Below are 20274 nucleotides of genomic sequence, written 5' to 3'. Positions count from 1 at the left end.
GCGCGACTTTGAAACTGTTGTGACGCCTCGGCGAAGTCTAGCACGGCTGTGACCGTCCTAGCCCGAGAGACGCTTTCTGGCTTACCTCTTTCACCTTCTTTGAGCCTCCTAGCAGACTCGACACGCTGTTAAATGCGTCCCTAACCTTCATTCTTAATTCTCTTCTCAATTCCTGTAGTATTGGATAGTCCACTAGGACGTGACTGACTGTTTCTTTCGCGCCACACGCGTAGTGATCGTTATCGCGGAAGCTAATGGCCTTTCTGAAGGTGGATAACCAATTATGGCCCGTGCGTAGCTATGTCAGCAAGTACGCCCGGCCCCTAGGTAGGTTCCTATATAGCTTCCTAGTGTAGGCCGCCGGTAGAGTGTTATCGATTTTTCGTAGGTGACCGCCTTTGGTAGATAAATCCTATCCCACGGGGGCAACTGCAGTCAGGGCTGACTGTAGGCTAGGGCTTTCCCTTCACTATGGGACATAAAAAGTGGGCCCGACCTGACTGCTAAGGTCTAGAGGCCTCTGATCGGTCCGAAATTTTGGTCAGTTATAATAGACCATTTGAAATATCCCCCATTCGCTTCGGAGCATACGCAGCTTATTAGTTATCGAGAAAATGGCGATTGAAATTTAAAGATGTTTTGTTAGGGTACGGGATCTTGTACCTTTACGGCGTACAATTACTACCAAAGACGCCACCACAGCACCGTAGACGTATGCAATTACCTCGATAATGCTAGTCTATAATGGTCAGGAGGGGTAGCAATTAATTCAGGGGTTTAGACGCTCCCTAGCTATTATCTCACTTTATTTGTAGACTATTTTACCCCAAAGTCAGTATTCGACATTCGTCAAATTTCAAGCAATTCATTACTGTGCGATATATATCTTACATTATCATTAACCATGGCAACCCAATTTTTTCACCAACCTTCGACAGACCTAGTTATCGTGTGTAAGAAATGCAACCTCGGAGTGAGACCGCAATTCATTATTACCTACCTTTAAGGGTCAAATTATCGTCTCACTAGCGCGACCGCTCGTAGTATTCATAATACTATACAGCAGTGGGACTATATAGAGGACTACGACGCGTGGCAGCCAACAACCGTGGTTAATACCCTACCCCACGGGGGGTGGTGAACTCTGCCAGAGTTCAGGTCTTAGCATGCCCTTAACTATGGGACATAAAAGTACATAACGGTACGCACACGCCTAAGTTCAGGTTCCTTTCCTCGCCAGGGTCCTGAGGTCTAGTTAGCTCCGATCGGTCTAAAACTCTCACAGGTTATAGGCGTATACGTGAGGTATCTCCCATTTGTTTCGGAGTTTGCACAGCCTTCTAGTTATTAAGTCATACGCGTTTGAAATATTTTGGTGTTGTACCTCTTTGTACCTTTTTGGGTGGTGCAGTACTATAGGTGCGACACTTACTCGGCGACCACGGGCTATCTATTGCTCGAATCAGTCTATAAATTGGTCTTCATTTTCGAAATCAAAACAGTTCGAAACAACGTTGTAGGGTGTGGTAGTGACGGCAACCTTATTCGCAGGTGTATCGGCTGGGGCCTCGTCAATGACAGCCATGGCTTTGGTTACTGATGGATAATTAAAACAGGTACAATTTGTGCGTAGAGGCAAGGGCGCTCAATAGCAGATCCGCCTTTTTGCTAGCCCGATGATAAGGACATACACGCACACTAAAAGAAAACGGAAGAGAAATTGAAAGAGACAGAAACAAAAACCAAAGGTGATGTCCAAATGGTTGGCAAACATGCGATAGGAGGCACTGAGGGGGATAGGGGAACCTCGACTATAACGGCACACTTTCTGGTTTATATAGCTAGGAGACAAAGAAAGGTAGGACGAGCCCTAGCTAAGACCTATGCGGCAGGTGATCGCAATTGAAACGATCACAAGGTCTCCTCATCCCAACCAAGAGGAACCCTTTCTAGGACAACGGTGATAACGAGTATGGCAAAGCAAACTGCCAGTCTTGTGTTGCCAAGTTGATTACCCCTTGGAGAAATAACGCTCTGCGGTATGCTATGTGTTGGCATAATTCCTGGCAAAGTGAGGTAGATCCGCTCTCGATACGCTGAGATCTTCTTTATGAATAAACATCAGGGGTATTCAGTCTGCGGTTCCAACCTGATATTTAGAACAACAGATACACAGAGCATATCTTGAAGCTGAAGAAAATTTCAAAGTCACACGAAACCGTCGGCGTGACAGTTAAAATATTATGCCAGCTTGAATTCCTGTGGATGCCCCCTTTCAGCCCCCCATTGCTTCATTCCCTCGATCAGCGCACGACTAAATCCAGCATGATATCGCATTCCGTTCTCCGGCCATGACGGTCGCCCGGCTCTCCACACGCTCCAGTTCTCAGCCATAGCGCCTTCAGGCGCGCGCAGGATGCCCATCGCCACATCTACAATATTCGGTCGCTCATCGCAATGGTAAAAGATAGTTGCGCCGCATGTGCCACAGAATACTCGGAGTACATCTTTCATGGAGCGATAGCCCTTCGCAGATCCGATCAATAAATCCTTCGGCAGACGCGGCGTGATATGATCAACCGATACAAACATCCAACTGACGACATGTGTGCCATTAACCAATCGACAGTCGTCGCAGAGATCCATACTTGCAAGCCACTTGCTCTTGTCCAAGGGTGAAATCCATTCTTTGCCTGCAGGGCTTGCGATGAATTCCTCACTGGGTCGGGCAATTGTGAAAGACACTCCGCCGCAATGACATTGCGCGAGGAGCTCTTTGCTTTCGGGATCGGGTGGCTGAGAATCGCTGCCAGCTATAGCCTGCGGAGATAGACCTAGGTTTTCGGTCTGCAATTTATGTCCGTCAATGTCCGAAAAAACAGCTGCTAGTCCTCCATCCGGCGCAGAGTTCGGAAGCATGTGGGCGTTGAACTTCCAAATTCCTTCATCTTCTCTATTGGCGTCGAAGATCGCGGTAGAGATTGTCCATTGGCTACCAAGTCCTCCAATCTGGCAGCCACAAGTACTGCAAAAGTAGCCCGTCGCTTTTGACGCTAGGTGTTGATAACTAGTTAGTTTCTCGAGGCTGGATGGCGCAATAAACTGAGGCTCCACTCCATATGGGAGTGGCGCATGAAAGCTGCATGGTGTGCCGTGGGTGTAGCGACAGAGGCTACAGTGGCACAAGTGTACATTCAAGGGAAGGCATTCGGTGGGAATGGTGACAGTAAACTGGACACTCTTGCAGCGGCACGAAGCCGTCAAAGTCTTGGTCGCAGCCATTTTTACTGCACAAAACGAGAAATTCTTGGTGCAGCAGGAAGAGGGCCGGAGGGGAAGTGCCTCTTTGTAACGCTAAATGCACGGGCCACGATGCAAGGCTCGTATTCGGCGTCATCGGCGGTGTGGCTAACCTTTTTGAATGCAACCATCGTATATCAGTGGAACTTGCTTCGGCCTAAGTAAACATCCCGTAGAGATCCCTTTCCCCACGCGTCAGCCTTCCGTTTTTCGTGACGCTGCAGATTACTACCAGAAAGCCACTTCGTACCCAACCTTATTTCGTTTTCCCCTCGCCTTCAACTATCCCCCATTCCCCGATCTATTATCCAAATACCTCTAGATGATCGGCATGTCCATCCATCAAATTCTGAACTTTAAGATCCCTCCCGACCACGAGGATTCGTTTGCATCATTGACTCGGCTATGCGACGACCACAAACTTTTGAATCAAAAGGATGGGCATGAAACCCGAGATTTGTGTGATGGATTATCGGATCCAAGTACCCTGCTGTGCGTCTTTACCAAGTGGATTCCGTCTCTGTCCCTCGGGCTGACATGAACAGACGATTCTTGGCTGCCCGTCGGTTTGATCCCGATGCCGCGCTCGTGCAATTCAAAGAAGCATGTCAATTTCGCCAGGAGAAAGCTGTGCTGAAATTATACGACATAATCCCAATCCCCGATTTTGAGCAGGCTCGGCAATTTGTGAGTGGTAGCTACTTCTACCCTAGGCAAACCCACTTACATAAATATTCAGTATCCCCACTGGACCGGTCGCAGAGGCAAGACTGGTGTGCCGATATGCATGTTTGATCTCGCCTACCTTGATAAAGATGGTTTGGCAAGCTGGGAGAAAAGTCGCCAATCCCCCGGCTGGAAATATCCAGCATCCGAGGAACATCAGCCACCAACTCCGGATATGATACAGTCAGCCTCTATCTTCCACGACAGTCTTACCCGTTTTGTGCTTCCCCTTTGCTCAATGATGGAAGACCGGCCTAACCCGTCGGTTCCGATCACCAACTTCGTTTATCTTGTGGACGCATCCAATTTGGGGCTAAAGCAAGGATGGAGTCTTAGATTCTTTGCTCAGGAAATAAGTTGGCTACTATCAACTTGCTACCCTGAGACTATTCAGCGCATTTTTGTAAGAAGCAACGTGCGACGTACAGGCTGCGGCTTACATATACTGACATCACCTACCACAGGTATGCAATGCCCCCTCATATTTCGCTACGATCTGGAAATACCTCAAAGGATGGGTCGATCCTTATACAGCAGAGAAGATCGTAATTCTCTTCGACGCTGAAGTTCTGCCCACTCTCAGGGAGCACATTGAGGATGCAAATATCCCGAGCATATTTGGCGGTGGCTTTCCCTTCAAGCATGGAATGCTACCGGATCTTGACAATAACATCCGGGAGCGTTTGAACTGGGACTCGCCAGAGAAGACTTTGCCTCCCGGTCCCATTAAATGGGCTCAGGAATCAGACGGCAAGATTGTAGCATCAGCTGTTGGTAGCCAGGCTGGCTCTGCGAGAAACGACAAGATTGCAGAAGTTGATTGTATGAAGTAGTAGCACTTCTAAGTATCGATCTAACCGTGCTGGAAAAGATTGACAAGCAAGTGGGATCCGCCTTTAGAAACACTTCTAATGCAGAAGTTTATTTGATTGCCGTCGAGAGATATCAGAAGATTCGATTGATAGAATTCAGGCTTATTTAGCTCATTTACAGCGAAACATATGTCAACCCGTTTGTTGCATACATCAGTGCTCTCGTGTTCTTTTCCAATTAACGCACCGTTGAAAAGTCCTTTCAGTCCCAACCGTCTGTGGGTTTTTGGGCAAACTGTGAAATGGGAAGATAGTTTGGCGAGCTGTTTTGTGAACCAGACGAAAGATGTTGTCGAATTTTGACAGTCAAACTAATGGACCATGGCCCGAATTTGAGACCGCAATGTAAGCAGGTGGTCGACGTTGTTTTCCCGTGGCTCCTTGGTGCGCTACAGTCCGAAGGCCGATCAATCGAACCTTCATTGATTCATGGCGATCTATGGGGGTAAAGCGTTGAAGTCGACACGGAAATTGGAGAAACCATTGTTTTTGATCTGGTGAGTACATATGCTCATAATGAAATAGAGTTTGGGACGTGGAGGTGCTCATGGGCCTACTATTTCGCGTCGCCCGTTTACATGCAACTTTATCAGCGCCATATCAAGCCATCAGAGCCAATAAAGGAAGGGGATGATCGAAATCGACTTTACAGTCTTCACCTTACCTCAATAACTCCTAGGCCACCCAGGGAGTGTGTCAAGATCCATGGAAGTCCCACCCATGTCTTGTTGGCTTTAAATGATATAAGCCACTAATGCGGCGCCTCATTGAGCCATCAAGATACGCTATTCCTGTGTGAGAAGTATGCACCCTCTGAATGGCTTGAGAGATACAATTCTGAAAAGAATATGAGTGTTACTGGGGTATACTTACAGCACTCTACTCGAATTATGGCGATGAACGAATGAATTATATGTGTTGAGTCTTGGAAAAAAAGGCATACTTTACTTTTGTTATAATGTTGACGCTCCCCGAGCACAGGGTGGGTTAGTCACCCCGCCGCCCTGAGTACGCCCACTGAGCAACCCAGTAGGCAATATCATCTGATAAGTACTAAGTACTTCCCAACTTGGATTCCCTATCCGGGCCATGGCTGTCATCACATTTGCGAACACTAATTTTAGGACTCAGACAACCGACACGTCTATTCTATTAATAATGCACTTGTGGGAGTATATTGCTGATCTAGCACACTACCAGGCATCACAGTCTCATCACCCGGTTCTCCCCGGCTCATCACATAGATAAGCATCCAAAATCCCCATATCACGCAGCAATGGAACCCCCTGGTTGCGTAAAAAGCGAACACTCTCCACGCCGTTCCACTGGATACGTTTCTGGATCTTATCGACACCGGACACGTCAAACCCTTGCATGAATTCACCTTCCTCCCCGGAGGCCACAGCACCAATGAACTGAGCCGTGACAGACGTCGGCACCGACGGTGGAGACCGACGAGGCTGCAACGAATAAGTCTCGACGTAGTCCATTACTTCCCTGTGCTGTGGGGGAACTATCCATCGCTGCTCAGCTCGGAGGGTCACGCTACGCTTCGCAATTTGCGAGAAACGCCCCTGCGAAAACAATTTGATCAGCTGCTCTAGTGCCCGATCTCCCCTGTTGCGCGAGGCGGGTGAGAAGTCATTGAAGGAACCTCCCGCAAAGAGCTGGCCGAATAGCATGTCCTTCGGTGATGGCCCGACCGGATACCCCTCGAAGAGCGCCAAGCTGTTGATGTCTGCGCCCGCATCAAGGAGTGCGCGCACGGCGACGAGATTGCGTACAGAAACGGCCATGTGGAGCGGTGTCCACCCTCGACTGTCCCTTGCCTCCAGATGATGCTTTCCTGGGAATATATTCAGAAGGATGGAGTATGTCCGGGCAGCCTCATCGTGGTCTAGGGTCGAGATTTTGCCGGCAAGAAGATGGAGGGCGGATGAACGCATTCCAGGTATTACGAGGTATTCTGGTTGTTGGTGGTGCTTTGTTGCTAGAGACAAAATGGAGTCGAGCTTTGCAGCTAGACTGGCCTCGGATGCGTTGTAGAGCACGGATCCAAACACAGTAAACACGATATAAGATGTCTCTTGACTGTGGCTAAGCCCGTTAATATCCGCACCATGCTCCATAAGGAGATCTGCAAATTCCCATTGACACGTTTGGAAAGCCACCTTTAGTGCCGTATTCCTATCATCTGGAGTAATGGAGTGCAATCCCAGCTCCAGTGTCCTCTTCAAGAAATAGTTATTCCCGGGGGCAAGTTTGACTGTGCTGACAAGGGTATGCTTAGCCACGGAATCTTGATATACACTTCCACTAGCTCGCACGATAGCGTTAAAGACGGCGGGTCTACCGGTAGCGATAGCCAAGTCAAACACGGTTTTGCCGTTGACTTGCGCGCCTATGTTCCGCATAAAAATATCGACGGTAGTAACATGTTCTAGAATTTCCGGCATGTCACTGCGAACGGCTAGTTGAAGCACTGTCATCCCATCGCTGTCCACGGAATTGGTTGCTCCGCGGCGAAGGAGTAATTGGATTGTTTTCTGTAGTTGGGAGCCGTGACTGGACGCGTATCGGGCCATCCTGAGGTGCGTGTTCTGGCATTGAATTGCGAAGTATAATAACCCAAGGCCAATGTCCGTGTCCGCATTGATTGGATAAAACGGCGAAGCGTCCAACAGAATCTCCAGGACCTCTGGGTCGTGCCATGTACAGGCGAGCTGCACTGCGTCTAAATTCCAATGGCGCTGTTTATGAAAGATCATCGGACCTGAAGCGTCTGAAACCGATGCGCCGTTCAGGATCAGTTCGCGTACCGCCACCTTGTTTCCCTGTGAAACAGCTCGGAGCAATGCTGTACCCTGAACCAAGGGAAACTGGAAGTCGTCTGTGTATAAAAGGTTTTCTTTCGCAACTGCATTCGGATCGGCGCCGCTGTGAGCGAGTTGAGCGACGATCCTCGGCAACGAGGCGTCGTCGAACATCCATAACCAGTGCATGGCCGTCTCTCCAAGTTTATTTCTTAGGGCACAATTGGCCCCATTTTCAATTAGAAGACAGGCGACGTCAAGATTCCCTGCTCGGCACGCTGCTATCAATGGAAGATCGCCATCACTGTTGCGCTGGTTGATTTGAGATACAGTCATATTGATCACGTCACCCTTGTCTCCCGTACCACTAGAGTCTTGCATCGCAGGTCTAGACTCCATGTATTCGGCCAGGTGCAGCCCGATAGCGGTATGAACTTGCGATAAGGACTGTTGAGCGGGCTTGTATTCGATTTCACAGCACTCTTTCAATATGGCAAAATAGCGAGATTGATCCTGTTCGATACCAAAGCCCATACTATAGCAGTTCGCCATTTCCATGAGCGCAGGCCCCCTGTGCGAACCGGCCGCCAAAGATCGTGCATGAGACGAGACATCAGCGAAGAGTCGCGCCTGTAGTGGGAACGGCAGGCGACAAGTAGTCAGAAGGTGAAAGTCCAAACTGCGAGACTATTTCGTAATCAGCAACATATTATTTTGGGATAGTCTGTTACTTACGGGCTCAAAGGATTGTGATGTTGTTTTAGACATGGTCTCCTCGTTCATCATTGCCACCATGTCCGCGGCTGCTACTCCGCCATCGAAGTCAGACAGGCCCTAATTGAACAGTTTAGTAATGGCTATACCTCCCAGTTGGTGTACGTTACCTGTAGGACACCAAACTGTTCCTTTCTGGGGGCTGGAGCTCGTTCAAGCATCGCATTCATTGATGCACCTATCTTAAGGCTTCTGGATGCTGCTTGTTTGAGGGCTGTGGTACAATGCTATCATTAACACTCAATATTATCTTCTTAATTGAGAACGCCTTACGTTTCATAACCGAAAATAGTCGAAAGAATCCCACAGATCTCCCCACCATTGCACCAGTGTCCTTACTTATCAAGAATATGGTGCGCAGCATAGAATCCCAGACATCCCGCGGGTCCTTCTGCGGGTCGTCGGATGTTAACAGCGAAGGAGGCGCAATGACTGGCAGTGGCTGGCCGCACGTTCGGTATACGTCCTCGATCGCCACCAGGATATCCCTCAATGCTTCTGACATGGGCGATAGCCTGGACAGGCCGAAGCCCGTAAAGTCTGACCCAAGCTTTCCATACTTGTGGATTACCTGGTAGAATTGGTCTGCCTTCGGTGGTATGGACTTCCATTCGGCCAGCCCGCGACTTGCTTGTGCGTGCCCCCTGAATCGCGCTGCTTCGAACTTGGTGAACTCTCGCAACAGGTGTGCGTTTGGTGGGCTAAGGCCAAAGGCTCGTTTTGGAAAACTTCAGCTATTAAGATCAATGTTAACTTGACTTGTATCGAGGTCGTTGACTCACTTCTGGGGAGGACTCAGTATCTGAATTATGCGACCAAGGTCCCTTTCTGTGGCCTTAGAGCTGAGAGCAATACTGAGCACCTCACCAAAGGCATCTCTCGTGTCGGGGGATAGTGCGCGGTCAGGGTCAAATACTCGATTCAGTGCCAGGCTGAGGGTGCTCCCATTCCGTTTATCCTCTCGAATGAGAGTATAGTTATAGCGTGCACCATCATCCGTCGTCGAAGATCGATACCGCGGGTCATTGAACGGATCAGCTCCATCGATGATCACCCTCCATACCAAAAGTCCAAATGAGTAGGTGTCTGTGAATGGAAGATGGCCGCTCTGTATTTCAGCGTCTGCCTCTGGGGCGTCGTATGGGATAGTCGCCCCCCTTAGTCTTGTGTACTGCCTTGGCTCAACCGCATCCACCGTCATCGAACAGCCAAAGTCCGTCAGCTTCGCTATGAAATTGCGCCCTTGAAGTTTATTTGTTGGGAACATAAGGACATTCTCGCATTTCACATCTCCGTGGATAAACCCCTGACTATGAAGAGCTTGCAGGCCCTGCGCAACGTCCAGACAGCACTCCCAGTAGGGCCCGTCGACCATGCTAACAAGATCCTGGACGAAATCGAGCAGAGTGCCCATTGATGTCGCATCGAACATTAATGTTGGAAATAGATAACCATCGCTTCGATGCTCCTGTGTCTCGAACGAGATACCCTTCAGCTGGTTAATATTAGGATGGGAACGAATCCCCGGTGTTGCCAGCAATTTCAGCTCGTCGACAACCTGTGCCAGAGTGCCCTGGTCGTCAAATCTGCCATCCTGGTCGAAATGCGGGTTGATGCGCTTATATGCCATGACACTGCGATTCCCCCAGCGGCCCTTTGCGATCTTTCGATGGACGCTCGAGAACCCGCCAGCTCCCAGAGAAATGTCCATGGTCCCTTTTTGACCCCAGTCGTCGATCGGGAACTCCAGGATGATGCCTCCATCACTCCGTAGTAGGTCTTGAATGAAGAGAAACAATTCATAATGGCTTCGACGTGTCTTCTGCGACTCGGTTACTTCATTTGTCGAAGCTGAGTACTGAGTCCCGTACGCAGAGCGCGTGTCGATGCACGTGCTGGTCGCCATGTATAGTAGACCAAAGAAGTGTCTGGGGTCAAGGGGACGGGGACAGTGCCAGACCTGAAAAATATGTAATCAAATCTCCCAAACAGCACAGCCTCAATTTCAGCCGCAATCTGTCTAGCGCGGGGTAAAGCCGTTGTAGAAAAGGGCCCGTGGGCTTTCTGGCCAGTCCTCGTCGCACTCCACGTGAATACGAGATGGATCCTTTCGGCGTCGGGTTGGGGACCGCAGCCCTGGTTTCCACCGTACTTGATGTCCTTCGTCTGGTCATCTCTTTTCGTGAGTACTCCGAGACGTCAAGGACCCTGTTCCGCCAGCTCGAACTGGAGAGGGAGGTGCTACTGCGCTGGGCAATAGAGGTTGGGCTTTACCCTGCAAGCCATGGATCCTCTACGGATTGCACCATCCCGCCAGAATTGCTGCCTTTGGTGCATCAGACTGTTGCTACCATCGGCTCTCTTCTTGCGGCCGCTACTTCGCCCAAGAGCGCAAAGAAGAACTCCGAGGTCGAGTCTCAAGACCTGCCGGCAGTCCTTGGCAGGCTCCAGGAGGAGCTTAATAACAACGAAACCCAATCCAAGTCACGGCTGTCAAGATCCTTGATACGCCTTGGATGGGCGATCAGCGAGGAGGACCGTCTCAAGGGGCTTATCACCACAATCCACGCTTATAACACCAGCCTGCACAATCTCATCCCAAAGCCTCTCCAGGTTTCTCTTGAAGGATCCATAATGCAGGCTCTACTTGCTGAATCCGATCCTCAAAGCCTCCTGGAAATTCAAAGAGCTAGTCTACACTGGCGAAAGGCCCTCTCCGCCGCGGCCAGTGTAACTTCCTTCCAGCATCAGAAATCCACACCGGGCCCCCCATCTACCAATCAGCTTCTACTGCCTCGCTCACGGTTTGCTTCCATCGGAGTCGACATGGCGCGGTATCTGACGACGTACGAGCACAATGGCCAGACATACCATGTCCTGATTGAATGGCGTGCGTACAGGATTCTCCAGAACTCCGAGCACAAGATCGCGTATCTAAATACATGTCTTGATCTCGCTCGCCTTCTCCATACAAGCCAGAATCTCGAGGCATATCGAACGCTCGACTCCCTTGGGATTATTGACGACATTGAATTCAAGCCAAGCTCCCGCGTCGGACTGGTATATCGCATACCGCTGACCATCATACCGCTGCCTGGGAGTTCGTCAATTAAAGTGTTTACATTGCACGACCTGATCAACCGTAAGGAGTTCACCAGACCACGCCTCGATGAGCGCTTCGCACTCGCGCAGAAGCTCGCCACAGGCCTACACAGGCTCTTCGTCTCGCGATGGTACCACAAGAACCTTAACTCCAAAAACATCCTCTTTTTCACACAAATCAATGATGGCACTGGTATCACCCAACCCTACCTCTCTGGTTTCGACTACGCTCGCCCTGACTCCCCAGAGGAAATGACCATCAAGCCCGAAGCAGACGAATTCTGCGATCGATATCGCCATTCACAGTGCACACACCCTGACAGCCGGAACGTAATCCAGTTTAGTCGGCGATTCGACATTTATAGTCTTGGTGTTATTCTCACAGAGATCGGGAGGTGGGAAACGGTTGATCGAATGCACAAGGACTATAGTTCTCAAAAGGCCAAGGCTAAAGGAGGATTGCCCACTGCGGCTCCGTTAGATAGCTTTCAGCGGTATTTGAAGACGAGAAGTTTGGAGTCCTTGGGCTTTCGGATGGGGAAAGTTTATACTGATGCGGTGAGGTTTTGTTTGGGTGGCAACGATACGTATGGAGCTGTAGAGGCGGCTGTACATGTGGGAGGGAATGAGGAGCTGCTTGTTTCGAGTCTCAATAAGGAGGTGGTGGCTGAACTTGCGAAGTGTTCTGCCTAGATGCTGTAGGCTAAATATGGCCATATACCCAATACATTTTGCTTTCTAGTGCTGTAAAACCTCAGCCAAAAAAGTATTTGGTCAAGGAGTAGCTGACTGATGAGAGTCTCCAGGGGATTATGTGGTCGAGTGTCGAAAGGTTGGTAGTGTAGAAGACAAATGAATGATAACAGTTCAGGGAGGGCAACAGGGGATAATATAGGCGAGGACACTCTGCAGGCAGTTAGTGCATAGTAGAATACCATTGCGAGGTCTCAAGTGTAAACTATATGGTAGTACAGCGTCGCGTCGGATGGGATAGATAATACAAGCCGCTGCCAGCCAAAAAGGCGTTATATAAACGATTTTCTGCATGGCTGCTATTGATGCCGTACAAGGTGACGATCCGAAACCTCGGGTCCGAAGCGACTTCGAATTTTGCTCTCATCTTGACCAGAAGCCTGAATTTATGACCACCCAAGGTGCAGGTGGATCCGTGTCAATTGAATATACTCCACGATTCAGAAGGAGAGATCGGCCAGCCGTAGGTCATTTGTTCATTCATCCTTCCCATCATGCAGAAACTCGACTATCTCACCCTCACGTAGTGTAACGCGTGCTATCTCAAAAAGATAGAATATTATATGCGATGCACAGCGACTCATGACTTGAATGACTTGAATGTCAATACAGATAAAATGTGACCGAAAAGACCCGTGCCAAAATTGTGCCAAGGCAAAACGAGTATGTCTGCGTACACGCGCGACTGATGCAGCGCTGTCAAAGAATCGCAAGTTGGAAAGCTCTTTGCAGGATGTGAATTCTCCATTGAGGCTTCGAACTACTAATTCAGATAGTAGACTCCCGAGCCATGATGGCGTCGAGTCGCCACGACAATTGCCTAGACCGAGACAAGACTCTACAGAGGGCAAGAGTCTAGGCGACATGAGCGACCCTCTGGAAGGAGGCACATGAGACTAGGAGAATCTTACAACAAGAGCTTAGTCGTACCAAGCGACTGCCAGCTCGCCGACCGGTTATTCTACAGTCAGCCGTCAAAATACTCGACGAAGTATTGAAGTCCTTCCCAACAGCGTCGGTAGATATACCGGTAGATACGGGGACTGCTGCATTACCAGCAAGCTATCACGTGCCATCATTCGAGTCCTTCCATATGATGCTTGAAGGTTGGTGCTCCTTTGTTTTGTTGCTTACGTACCTAGCGCATAAACTCATCCCCGACGCCGAAAGTTATACCCGGGACTAGCTACCATCTTTGCCTTAATGTAGGAATCGCAAGAGTCCGAAAACAGTCATGGCTTTAGGTAGCAATAAGCCTAGTAGATACCAGAGAATAATGGCAAGCTTTAAGAAATTGAATGGAAAAGAAGCCGGTTAGTAGGACGAGAATGACAGTTAACTAGGAGAAATGCTGGAGAGTTGTAATGCAGAAACGACTGTTGCGGGCGAGCTGGACCGTAGAAAAGCTATGAGTTGACAGGGAGGGAGGGAGACCATTTAAATATTGAGAACCTGTCTTGACGGCTCCGTAAGACAGTTGATTTGCTATTTTTGTCTGGAGCGGCTACAAACGGATTGAAGGATACTGACCACACGTCGTCACTGATCCTTTCCCCTGAGCATACGGACCAGTAAAACGGGAGCTTAAATCGGCGTTCAAGGTAGCCATTTTCGGCAGCCGATTTACCGTCAATTTGCATTGTGGTGTATTAATGATTCTAAGCTGTGTGTTCTCAATGGTTGTACCACCTTTCCACGCTCCACAATAGGCATAATACTCATTAGCACCGGATCTCAAAACATATTTAAACAATGCCACCTTAACTTAAATGCTATATAGCAAAACTGATCTCGTAGACAGACATCTGCATTAATTATCACTTCTGTATTTAACACAACATTAAGCTAACATTTGCCCCGAAGAGATGTCCCGATCCAAGTCCGAGCAACGTAGATGTTTAAGCTATAAGGTATTCTGTAAGCGAGCGGTGCATGTAAGCGAGTGGTGCAACCCAAAACACCATACTAAATACATTATACACTGATATCTCAACAACCACGTTTTTATTTTATTTTGTTATTTGCCAATAGCTGTTGATAAGGCTTTTCAACACTATATATCAATTTTGACGAAATCTAAAGCCTACATTGTTACGGTATCGAAAATTACGTTACTATGAGCCAGAATCATATATATTTTATTCACTATGTTACAAAGATTCTCTAAATTCCCTAAAGAGCCTAGATATTACCTCAAATGCATTGTGCTAGAAGGCAAAGTCCCTATAGACCACCGTTGTTGAGATACCAGGTTGTAATTTATCCCATTTAGTATGGTGTTTTGAGATGCCCCACTCGCTTACAAATACGTTATGCGGAATTTTGACCTCGTACGGTACGGGTATGTTACCAGGTAACCGCCTCAGGGTCCACAGGGTCTAGGATCCACTGTTGACATCACGTGCCAGAATCCCAACTAACTGAAAGCTGCATGTTTAATGACAATTCACATATTTTTGATCAATAGTTCGGTCTGACATATAGTTTTGGACCTTGATCAGATGACCTATTGAGTTGATATATCTAGCCGCCTTCTAGGGCCCGGGTTTTCTTTGACTTGAAATGGGGTAGATTAGTACCCCCACAAGGAAAGCCTAGTTGTCTACCATAGACGATTACATCCACTCGCGGAAATTTTGAGAAATCTGATTGCTAGATTACTAAAGCTACGAAAGACCTATTTCCACCTGTGATTGAGAACAGTCCTGGAAATATCGCATTGGTTGTGTAGAATAAGGGTCCAATTGCTATCACTATAAATTGGCGGGAGCTTCGCACTGTATAGGTGCGAGCACGAGCGTGTCTTCTAACAGAGGAATTAACTTAATTTTCTTTCAGTGAAATGCCAATCTACATTATTGTAACTTTCCTCGATATCGATATCTGAAAGCCGTCGTCGGTATTTCTTCGGACGGTTCCCTTAAACACCAAAGACTTGGCGGTGTAACTAATCTCCGGGTGAACGGTGTTTTTGCTCCGCTGGAGATTTTGTTACAGACTGGTTATGGTTACAAAAGCAAATCCAATAAATAACAAGCTGGACCGAAGACACGAATCCCTGGAGCTAACGTAATATTCGGTCCCGGTCACAGCACCGTCGTTTCCTAGTGGAGTATAGATCATCGCTCGTAAGAGCAGCTGGTCGTATTTGTTTGTTTTTATGTTTGGTTATGTGACCTTCCTTCCTCAAACATCTTCCCTGCATTACTTTTGGGCCCAGACATATAAACCTGTGATACCAAGACACATGGGAACATGCTGTACAATCCATGAGTCACCGAGGATAAAATCAGGCTTCCTACTAGGAATTTTTCGGTCCCCAACATGGCTTTACAACAAAAAATACACGCACAGCCCAAGCGGGAAAGACCGGAAACCGATTATGAGCAATGGATGAGGGAGCATGATGAGAGCTATGAACTCTCCGAAGAACCACAGTATGGTCCAAGTTTACAGCAGCCTCCAGCGATGCCCGATTCTTCGAGTGGAAGGGACAAGTCCGTTGAAGACCACTCGCACGGATCTCATTATGGTACTATTGTCACTTCACCAGCCATGCATTCATCCTCACCATCCCTATCGCCTGCTCACTATACTGGCCATAAAGCTGCAACATTAGGCCAGGTAATGATTGGGATATTGGTTGTTTTCATGATTGTTAAATTATTACAACGAGTTGGAAAGCGACGTCATCGGAGAATAGTATTAGGAGCAGATATTTGATTTTGTACATGTATTCTTGGCCGAAGGTTTTGTCTTGACCAGTGAATTTGACAATTATAGAGATTCGCTGAACACTTCTTAGCCTTCTTATGGCTTCGGCAGAACAAGCTTAGATTTCGTTAACCGTCTTTCTGATCTCTGTACGAAGCTCAAATGTCACCGCCCACACCCGGTGTAAGTACTTTTGACCATCGTGGCACTGTTGATCAGTAGGATGACCCGACCCCTGCGTTTTATGGGTTATCGAAGCAGTTCATAATATCCAATGAAGAGAAATATGGTGGGTCTCCACCCCACAACGCTCACATAATGATGGAGTTCTTGCCCAATAGGCTGGTAAACTGACAGAGAAAGGCAGGTACAGTACACGGTTTCCTTTTGTTACGTTAGATATAGTTGGCCTGATATCCCGCCTGTGGAAAAGCGAATCTGATATCTCCGCCCTCAACCAGGAGAATTTCGATTGTTCAATACTCACAGTGTCTTCTCATGTTAGACTGGTATGTTGATATTCGAAGCTTGTGAATCTTTGCAATGATAGCTAACCTTTAGCCAGACACTATTGTACATGTATTGGTAAGAAATTCAGTCTACCGTACTCATGTCATCCCATGTAATCCTGGAGGCTGGGTGGAAAGGGAATGAGCCCGGCCCGCTCCAGACCAGTATAAGCTAGTAAAATGGGTGAGACCCTGGTAATTACATTACACATATTACCTGACTTGATGTCCAGTTATCTGTTTGCTCTATTGCTTTGCTTTGGGGGCTAAAATCTCAAGAGGTAAAGGTAAAATAAGCCCCAGCGCCCCCTTCAGCCCCATCGGCCTTGAATTTTCGAACTTTATCGGGTTGACCCTCCTCCTTCTTGTGATATACGCGAGCCTCTCGCCAGCTCCGAGGAAGCTTCCTAAGACTCGTTTGACTTTTGGGTCACAGTTTCTTTCTCCCTGGAACCCAGTTCGATCCCGCCTAGATGTCGGACATGCTAAGTAGCCCGTATGGGCTTTCAGTTCGCAGAAATGGATCCTGTCTCAGCACAGAAACAGATTGTGGTCAAACCTGGTCTCCGTGGCACGCGTGCTGCCCGGGCGGCACAAAGTGTCCAAGTGGCCAGGACAATGTCAAATGTTGTCCGTCAGACGCGGATTGTTCTAGGTTGCTGGATGACAAGCATTGCGCGAATGAGACAGCAAATGTTTACAAAGCAAATGGATATTTTTGCTGTGCCAATGGAACGTCGGCTTTTCAGAAAGAGAATGGGTTTGTCGGCTGCGCCGATGACATTTCGGACTTGAACCAGAGTATGACTCTACTCGCTATCGCATATTCAGGTATGTATTTTTGCTAACGGATTTCTGTACCGTCGCACATGAATTAGCTAACCGCGTGATATCATTTGATGAAGCTACCGTTAAACCGACTTCCACACCTACACCATCATCAACAATATCCACGACAGCGCCTACCATAACGAGCCAGTCCGCTACCAATACTGGAAGAGCCGATACTGGCGATTCATCCTCGTCGTCGAATTCTGGGGCGATTGCAGGTGGAGTTGTTGGTGGAGTCGCAGGGCTAGCCATATTGATTGGGCTGATCTGGTTCTTCTTACGCCGCCGATCTCAGTCAAACAAGAGCGCGACAGGTCCCACGGACCCTAGTCCCCTGATGTCGAGCGTACCTGCATTGAATTCCCCTGCGTCAAATGCGGCGGGGTCAACTCAACCTGGATCAAGCGTCTCTGGGTCAAGATCCCCAGATGCGAATAATTCCGGATATTATAATACGGCTCCCGAGACTCCCAGGTCACCGGTCGAGCTTGAGAGCCAAGCGGACAGTGGTTTGCATGAGTTGCCATCGCTACAGGCACATCGATGACAGCGTGAAGCGAGTCTTTTGACTTGAATACCGGGGAGAGTTGCTTAGCTCACTGCCTGTTGCTTCCGCTTGTATCTATGCAGGTTATAACCTGATCATAATATATCCTAATTTGTCGGTCGACTTCTACAGCCACTTTATTTTCAACTCTTATCTGAAATCATATCCCATTATGTTGAGAACCACACCTAGCATATGCAACTTTCTATTTTGTATACCATTTACTTTCTCATCCATGAATTTCCCGCTCATCGTTCTTTCTATTTAGCGAGGCAAACGACAGTATATTATCTACGAACCAATCTCCGGCCTTTAATCCAGATGTAATTTTGGCTTTTTAAAAGTCGGGAGCCTCCGATAGATGAATGTCCCTTCTAGTGCAGATTTGTGGTGACAATTCCGTAGGGGAAGATATCGATAACAATTTCACTGTCATTAGCTTTGTTTGCACATGTCAACTTGCTCCGGAGCTCTGTCCAGGTCGTAGCTCCAAGACCGGTTCGCATCAACTTGCCATAAAATCGTTATACAGTTGCAACTGAACCAGAAGGACTAGGACCACCCAGCGGACAGGCAACACACTGAGCGAGTCATTCTATCCAAATATTTGCATTATTTTGATAAATGTGCTACCCAAATATGAACTACCTGGCTTGAGCCACAATTGATAATTGGTTGTTGATGTGCCGCTAGGACCATTATTCAATTCACGAACATCTACCAAAATATTCTACAGGTGGGGCATGAGCTCCAGTACATTGTCAATCGGCTCTACCACAGCTACTAACTGCGAAGTAGTTCAATCTCAGCCCTAACGTCCCTAACGGAATCTGTGTGTCTTTCGAATATTAAAAGCACATCCCGAGAACCCACTTAGAGCTACCCAAAGACACTAAGATCCGTGACACCGTTCGCGACGTAGTTATAGCAGGAACCCGAACAGCCGTAAAAGCCGGCTGTAGCAAGGTGAAGGCGTTCTGCCCCGTCATCATCAAATAGCAAGAGGTGGCGAGATTGACCCGTGTACTGGTTCACGTTGACATTTGTCCACGTTTTGGCGTTATCTTTAGATACGAAAAGATCCGTGTCTGAGTTGGTCGACAGGATCACCGCGCCGTTGTTCGAGCCTGGATATTGATACCAAACGCTATACGGCGAGCCAGCAGGCGTGTAACCGGAAGTCGTGGTGAGAGCTTGATCAGGGGCATTGAGAAATTCGGTCGGATTGGAGGCCAGTCGATAATGGGCGGGACAGCCGCTGCCTGAGGGAGGGTTGCAGTACTCGTAGGACAACATGTATTGTCCGGTGGTGGGGAGGTAAGAAACTACAGCCATGCCAGGACGTGCGTTGACAGTAGAGTAGGCAACCACTTCCGTCGAGGCAGACCAGGTATGCAAGTCCGTGGTGCTTGTCAGTGAGAGTTTTTGTGAATGTGCGGGGTCGCGCTGGTCACTGAAGTACACGATCAAGCTGCCATTGTATTCCAGAAAGAACGGTTCCCAAATAGCCTTATCGCCTGTCCTCACAGTCTCCGGTCCAGCACCGTACGCTATGTGACTAGCGAACGTCCACGACTGGCCCATGTCACTGGAAGTATAGAGATCAATGTAGACACCACCGGTAAGGCTCAATGGTGTCGAAACTCCGGCGATTAGTAAGGTTCCAGCAGGGTACTTTCCGATGGCATTTTTCAGGATATACATGTCGGGTTCTGAGCTAAAGTTAGCAGGAGAGATATAACAAACTTGAATGCAACTCACGGAAGCGCATGCCCCATCCATTTTGCGTGTCAGCGACTTGGGAAAAGTTGGACCAGGTCGCGCCACCATCGATGGATCGAAGGATCTTGAAGGTGTCAAGATTGGTAGAGCTCTCGCCATAGGGATAATCTTCCCAAGTCATAAGAAGACTGTTGTCTTGCACCTGAATGGCGCGGGCGTAGCACACTCGCCACAGAGGCGCTTGCTTAAGGGGATAGTAAATCGGATTGTGGGTGAAGGTGGAAAAGGCCGCAGGAGATGAACGCTGCTCAATCGCAGGCGTTGCTCGACCCAACGCACTCACAGCGAGCACCGAAAGGAGCTTGAGGTATCCAAACATTGTTTTGAATCACATCAAATGTGATGAAGTGGGAGTCTGACTGTGGTAATTCGTGGACGATATGACGGCTTCTTATAGTTACGACTTCAATATCCCCCGCTGAATGGAAAGTTTCCGTAAAGATGTTCCATATTTACCCCCATGGGCCCAATGGGGTAAATAAAAGGTTAAAATGCACTGTAAGCGCACAAGCATTGGATTTACGACAGGGATCTGGGTCGGAAGCGGAGAA

At 48.3% G+C, this 20274-nt stretch overlaps 8 protein-coding genes across 8 annotated transcripts; 4 read left to right on the top strand and 4 right to left on the bottom strand.

Annotated features, from left to right (window-relative positions):
• Positions 1–1428: 1428 nt before the first annotated feature.
• On the bottom strand, positions 1429–1585 carry PENARI_c005G00069 (uncharacterized protein; the record flags this gene model as incomplete). The annotated part of the gene is made up of 2 exons (XM_022629521.1): positions 1429–1446; positions 1514–1585. 2 exons carry the CDS (start codon positions 1583–1585, stop codon positions 1429–1431), a joined length of 90 nt encoding a protein of 29 aa, XP_022490063.1.
• A 656-nt stretch (positions 1586–2241) lies between these two features.
• On the bottom strand, positions 2242–3282 carry PENARI_c005G07031 (GFA family protein; the record flags this gene model as incomplete). Its single annotated transcript, XM_022629834.1, has 1 exon — positions 2242–3282. The coding sequence occupies one exon, from the start codon at positions 3280–3282 to the stop codon at positions 2242–2244; it is 1041 nt and encodes a 346-aa protein (XP_022490090.1).
• Positions 3283–3631: 349 nt separating this feature from the next.
• PENARI_c005G04099 (SEC14 family lipid-binding protein) lies at positions 3632–4902 on the top strand (the record flags this gene model as incomplete). Its single annotated transcript, XM_022629694.1, has 5 exons — positions 3632–3792; positions 3846–3987; positions 4040–4429; positions 4491–4848; positions 4898–4902. The coding sequence occupies 5 exons, from the start codon at positions 3632–3634 to the stop codon at positions 4900–4902; spliced, it is 1056 nt and encodes a 351-aa protein (XP_022490574.1).
• Positions 4903–6112: 1210 nt separating this feature from the next.
• On the bottom strand, positions 6113–10391 carry PENARI_c005G01432 (uncharacterized protein; the record flags this gene model as incomplete). Its single annotated transcript, XM_022629581.1, has 5 exons — positions 6113–8398; positions 8447–8545; positions 8596–8699; positions 8759–9213; positions 9268–10391. The coding sequence occupies 5 exons, from the start codon at positions 10389–10391 to the stop codon at positions 6113–6115; spliced, it is 4068 nt and encodes a 1355-aa protein (XP_022490058.1).
• A 194-nt stretch (positions 10392–10585) lies between these two features.
• On the top strand, positions 10586–12280 carry PENARI_c005G11670 (uncharacterized protein; the record flags this gene model as incomplete). The annotated part of the gene is made up of 1 exon (XM_022630058.1): positions 10586–12280. One exon carries the CDS (start codon positions 10586–10588, stop codon positions 12278–12280), a length of 1695 nt encoding a protein of 564 aa, XP_022490554.1.
• Positions 12281–15664: 3384 nt separating this feature from the next.
• On the top strand, positions 15665–16049 carry PENARI_c005G06657 (uncharacterized protein; the record flags this gene model as incomplete). The annotated part of the gene is made up of 2 exons (XM_022629811.1): positions 15665–15964; positions 16044–16049. The coding sequence occupies 2 exons, from the start codon at positions 15665–15667 to the stop codon at positions 16047–16049; spliced, it is 306 nt and encodes a 101-aa protein (XP_022490257.1).
• A 1033-nt stretch (positions 16050–17082) lies between these two features.
• PENARI_c005G10442 (uncharacterized protein) lies at positions 17083–17941 on the top strand (the record flags this gene model as incomplete). Its single annotated transcript, XM_022630005.1, has 3 exons — positions 17083–17193; positions 17313–17394; positions 17469–17941. 3 exons carry the CDS (start codon positions 17083–17085, stop codon positions 17939–17941), a joined length of 666 nt encoding a protein of 221 aa, XP_022490076.1.
• Positions 17942–18820: 879 nt separating this feature from the next.
• On the bottom strand, positions 18821–20042 carry PENARI_c005G05322 (sialidase family protein; the record flags this gene model as incomplete). The annotated part of the gene is made up of 2 exons (XM_022629744.1): positions 18821–19653; positions 19703–20042. 2 exons carry the CDS (start codon positions 20040–20042, stop codon positions 18821–18823), a joined length of 1173 nt encoding a protein of 390 aa, XP_022490146.1.
• Positions 20043–20274: the final 232 nt, after the last annotated feature.

This window comes from Penicillium arizonense (genome assembly GCF_001773325.1).
Source record: "Penicillium arizonense strain CBS 141311 chromosome Unknown PENARI_contig005, whole genome shotgun sequence".
Taxonomy (NCBI): domain Eukaryota; kingdom Fungi; phylum Ascomycota; class Eurotiomycetes; order Eurotiales; family Aspergillaceae; genus Penicillium; species Penicillium arizonense.
The sequence above is the reverse complement of the archived record's forward strand: the minus strand, read 5'-3'. Positions and strand labels throughout refer to the sequence as shown.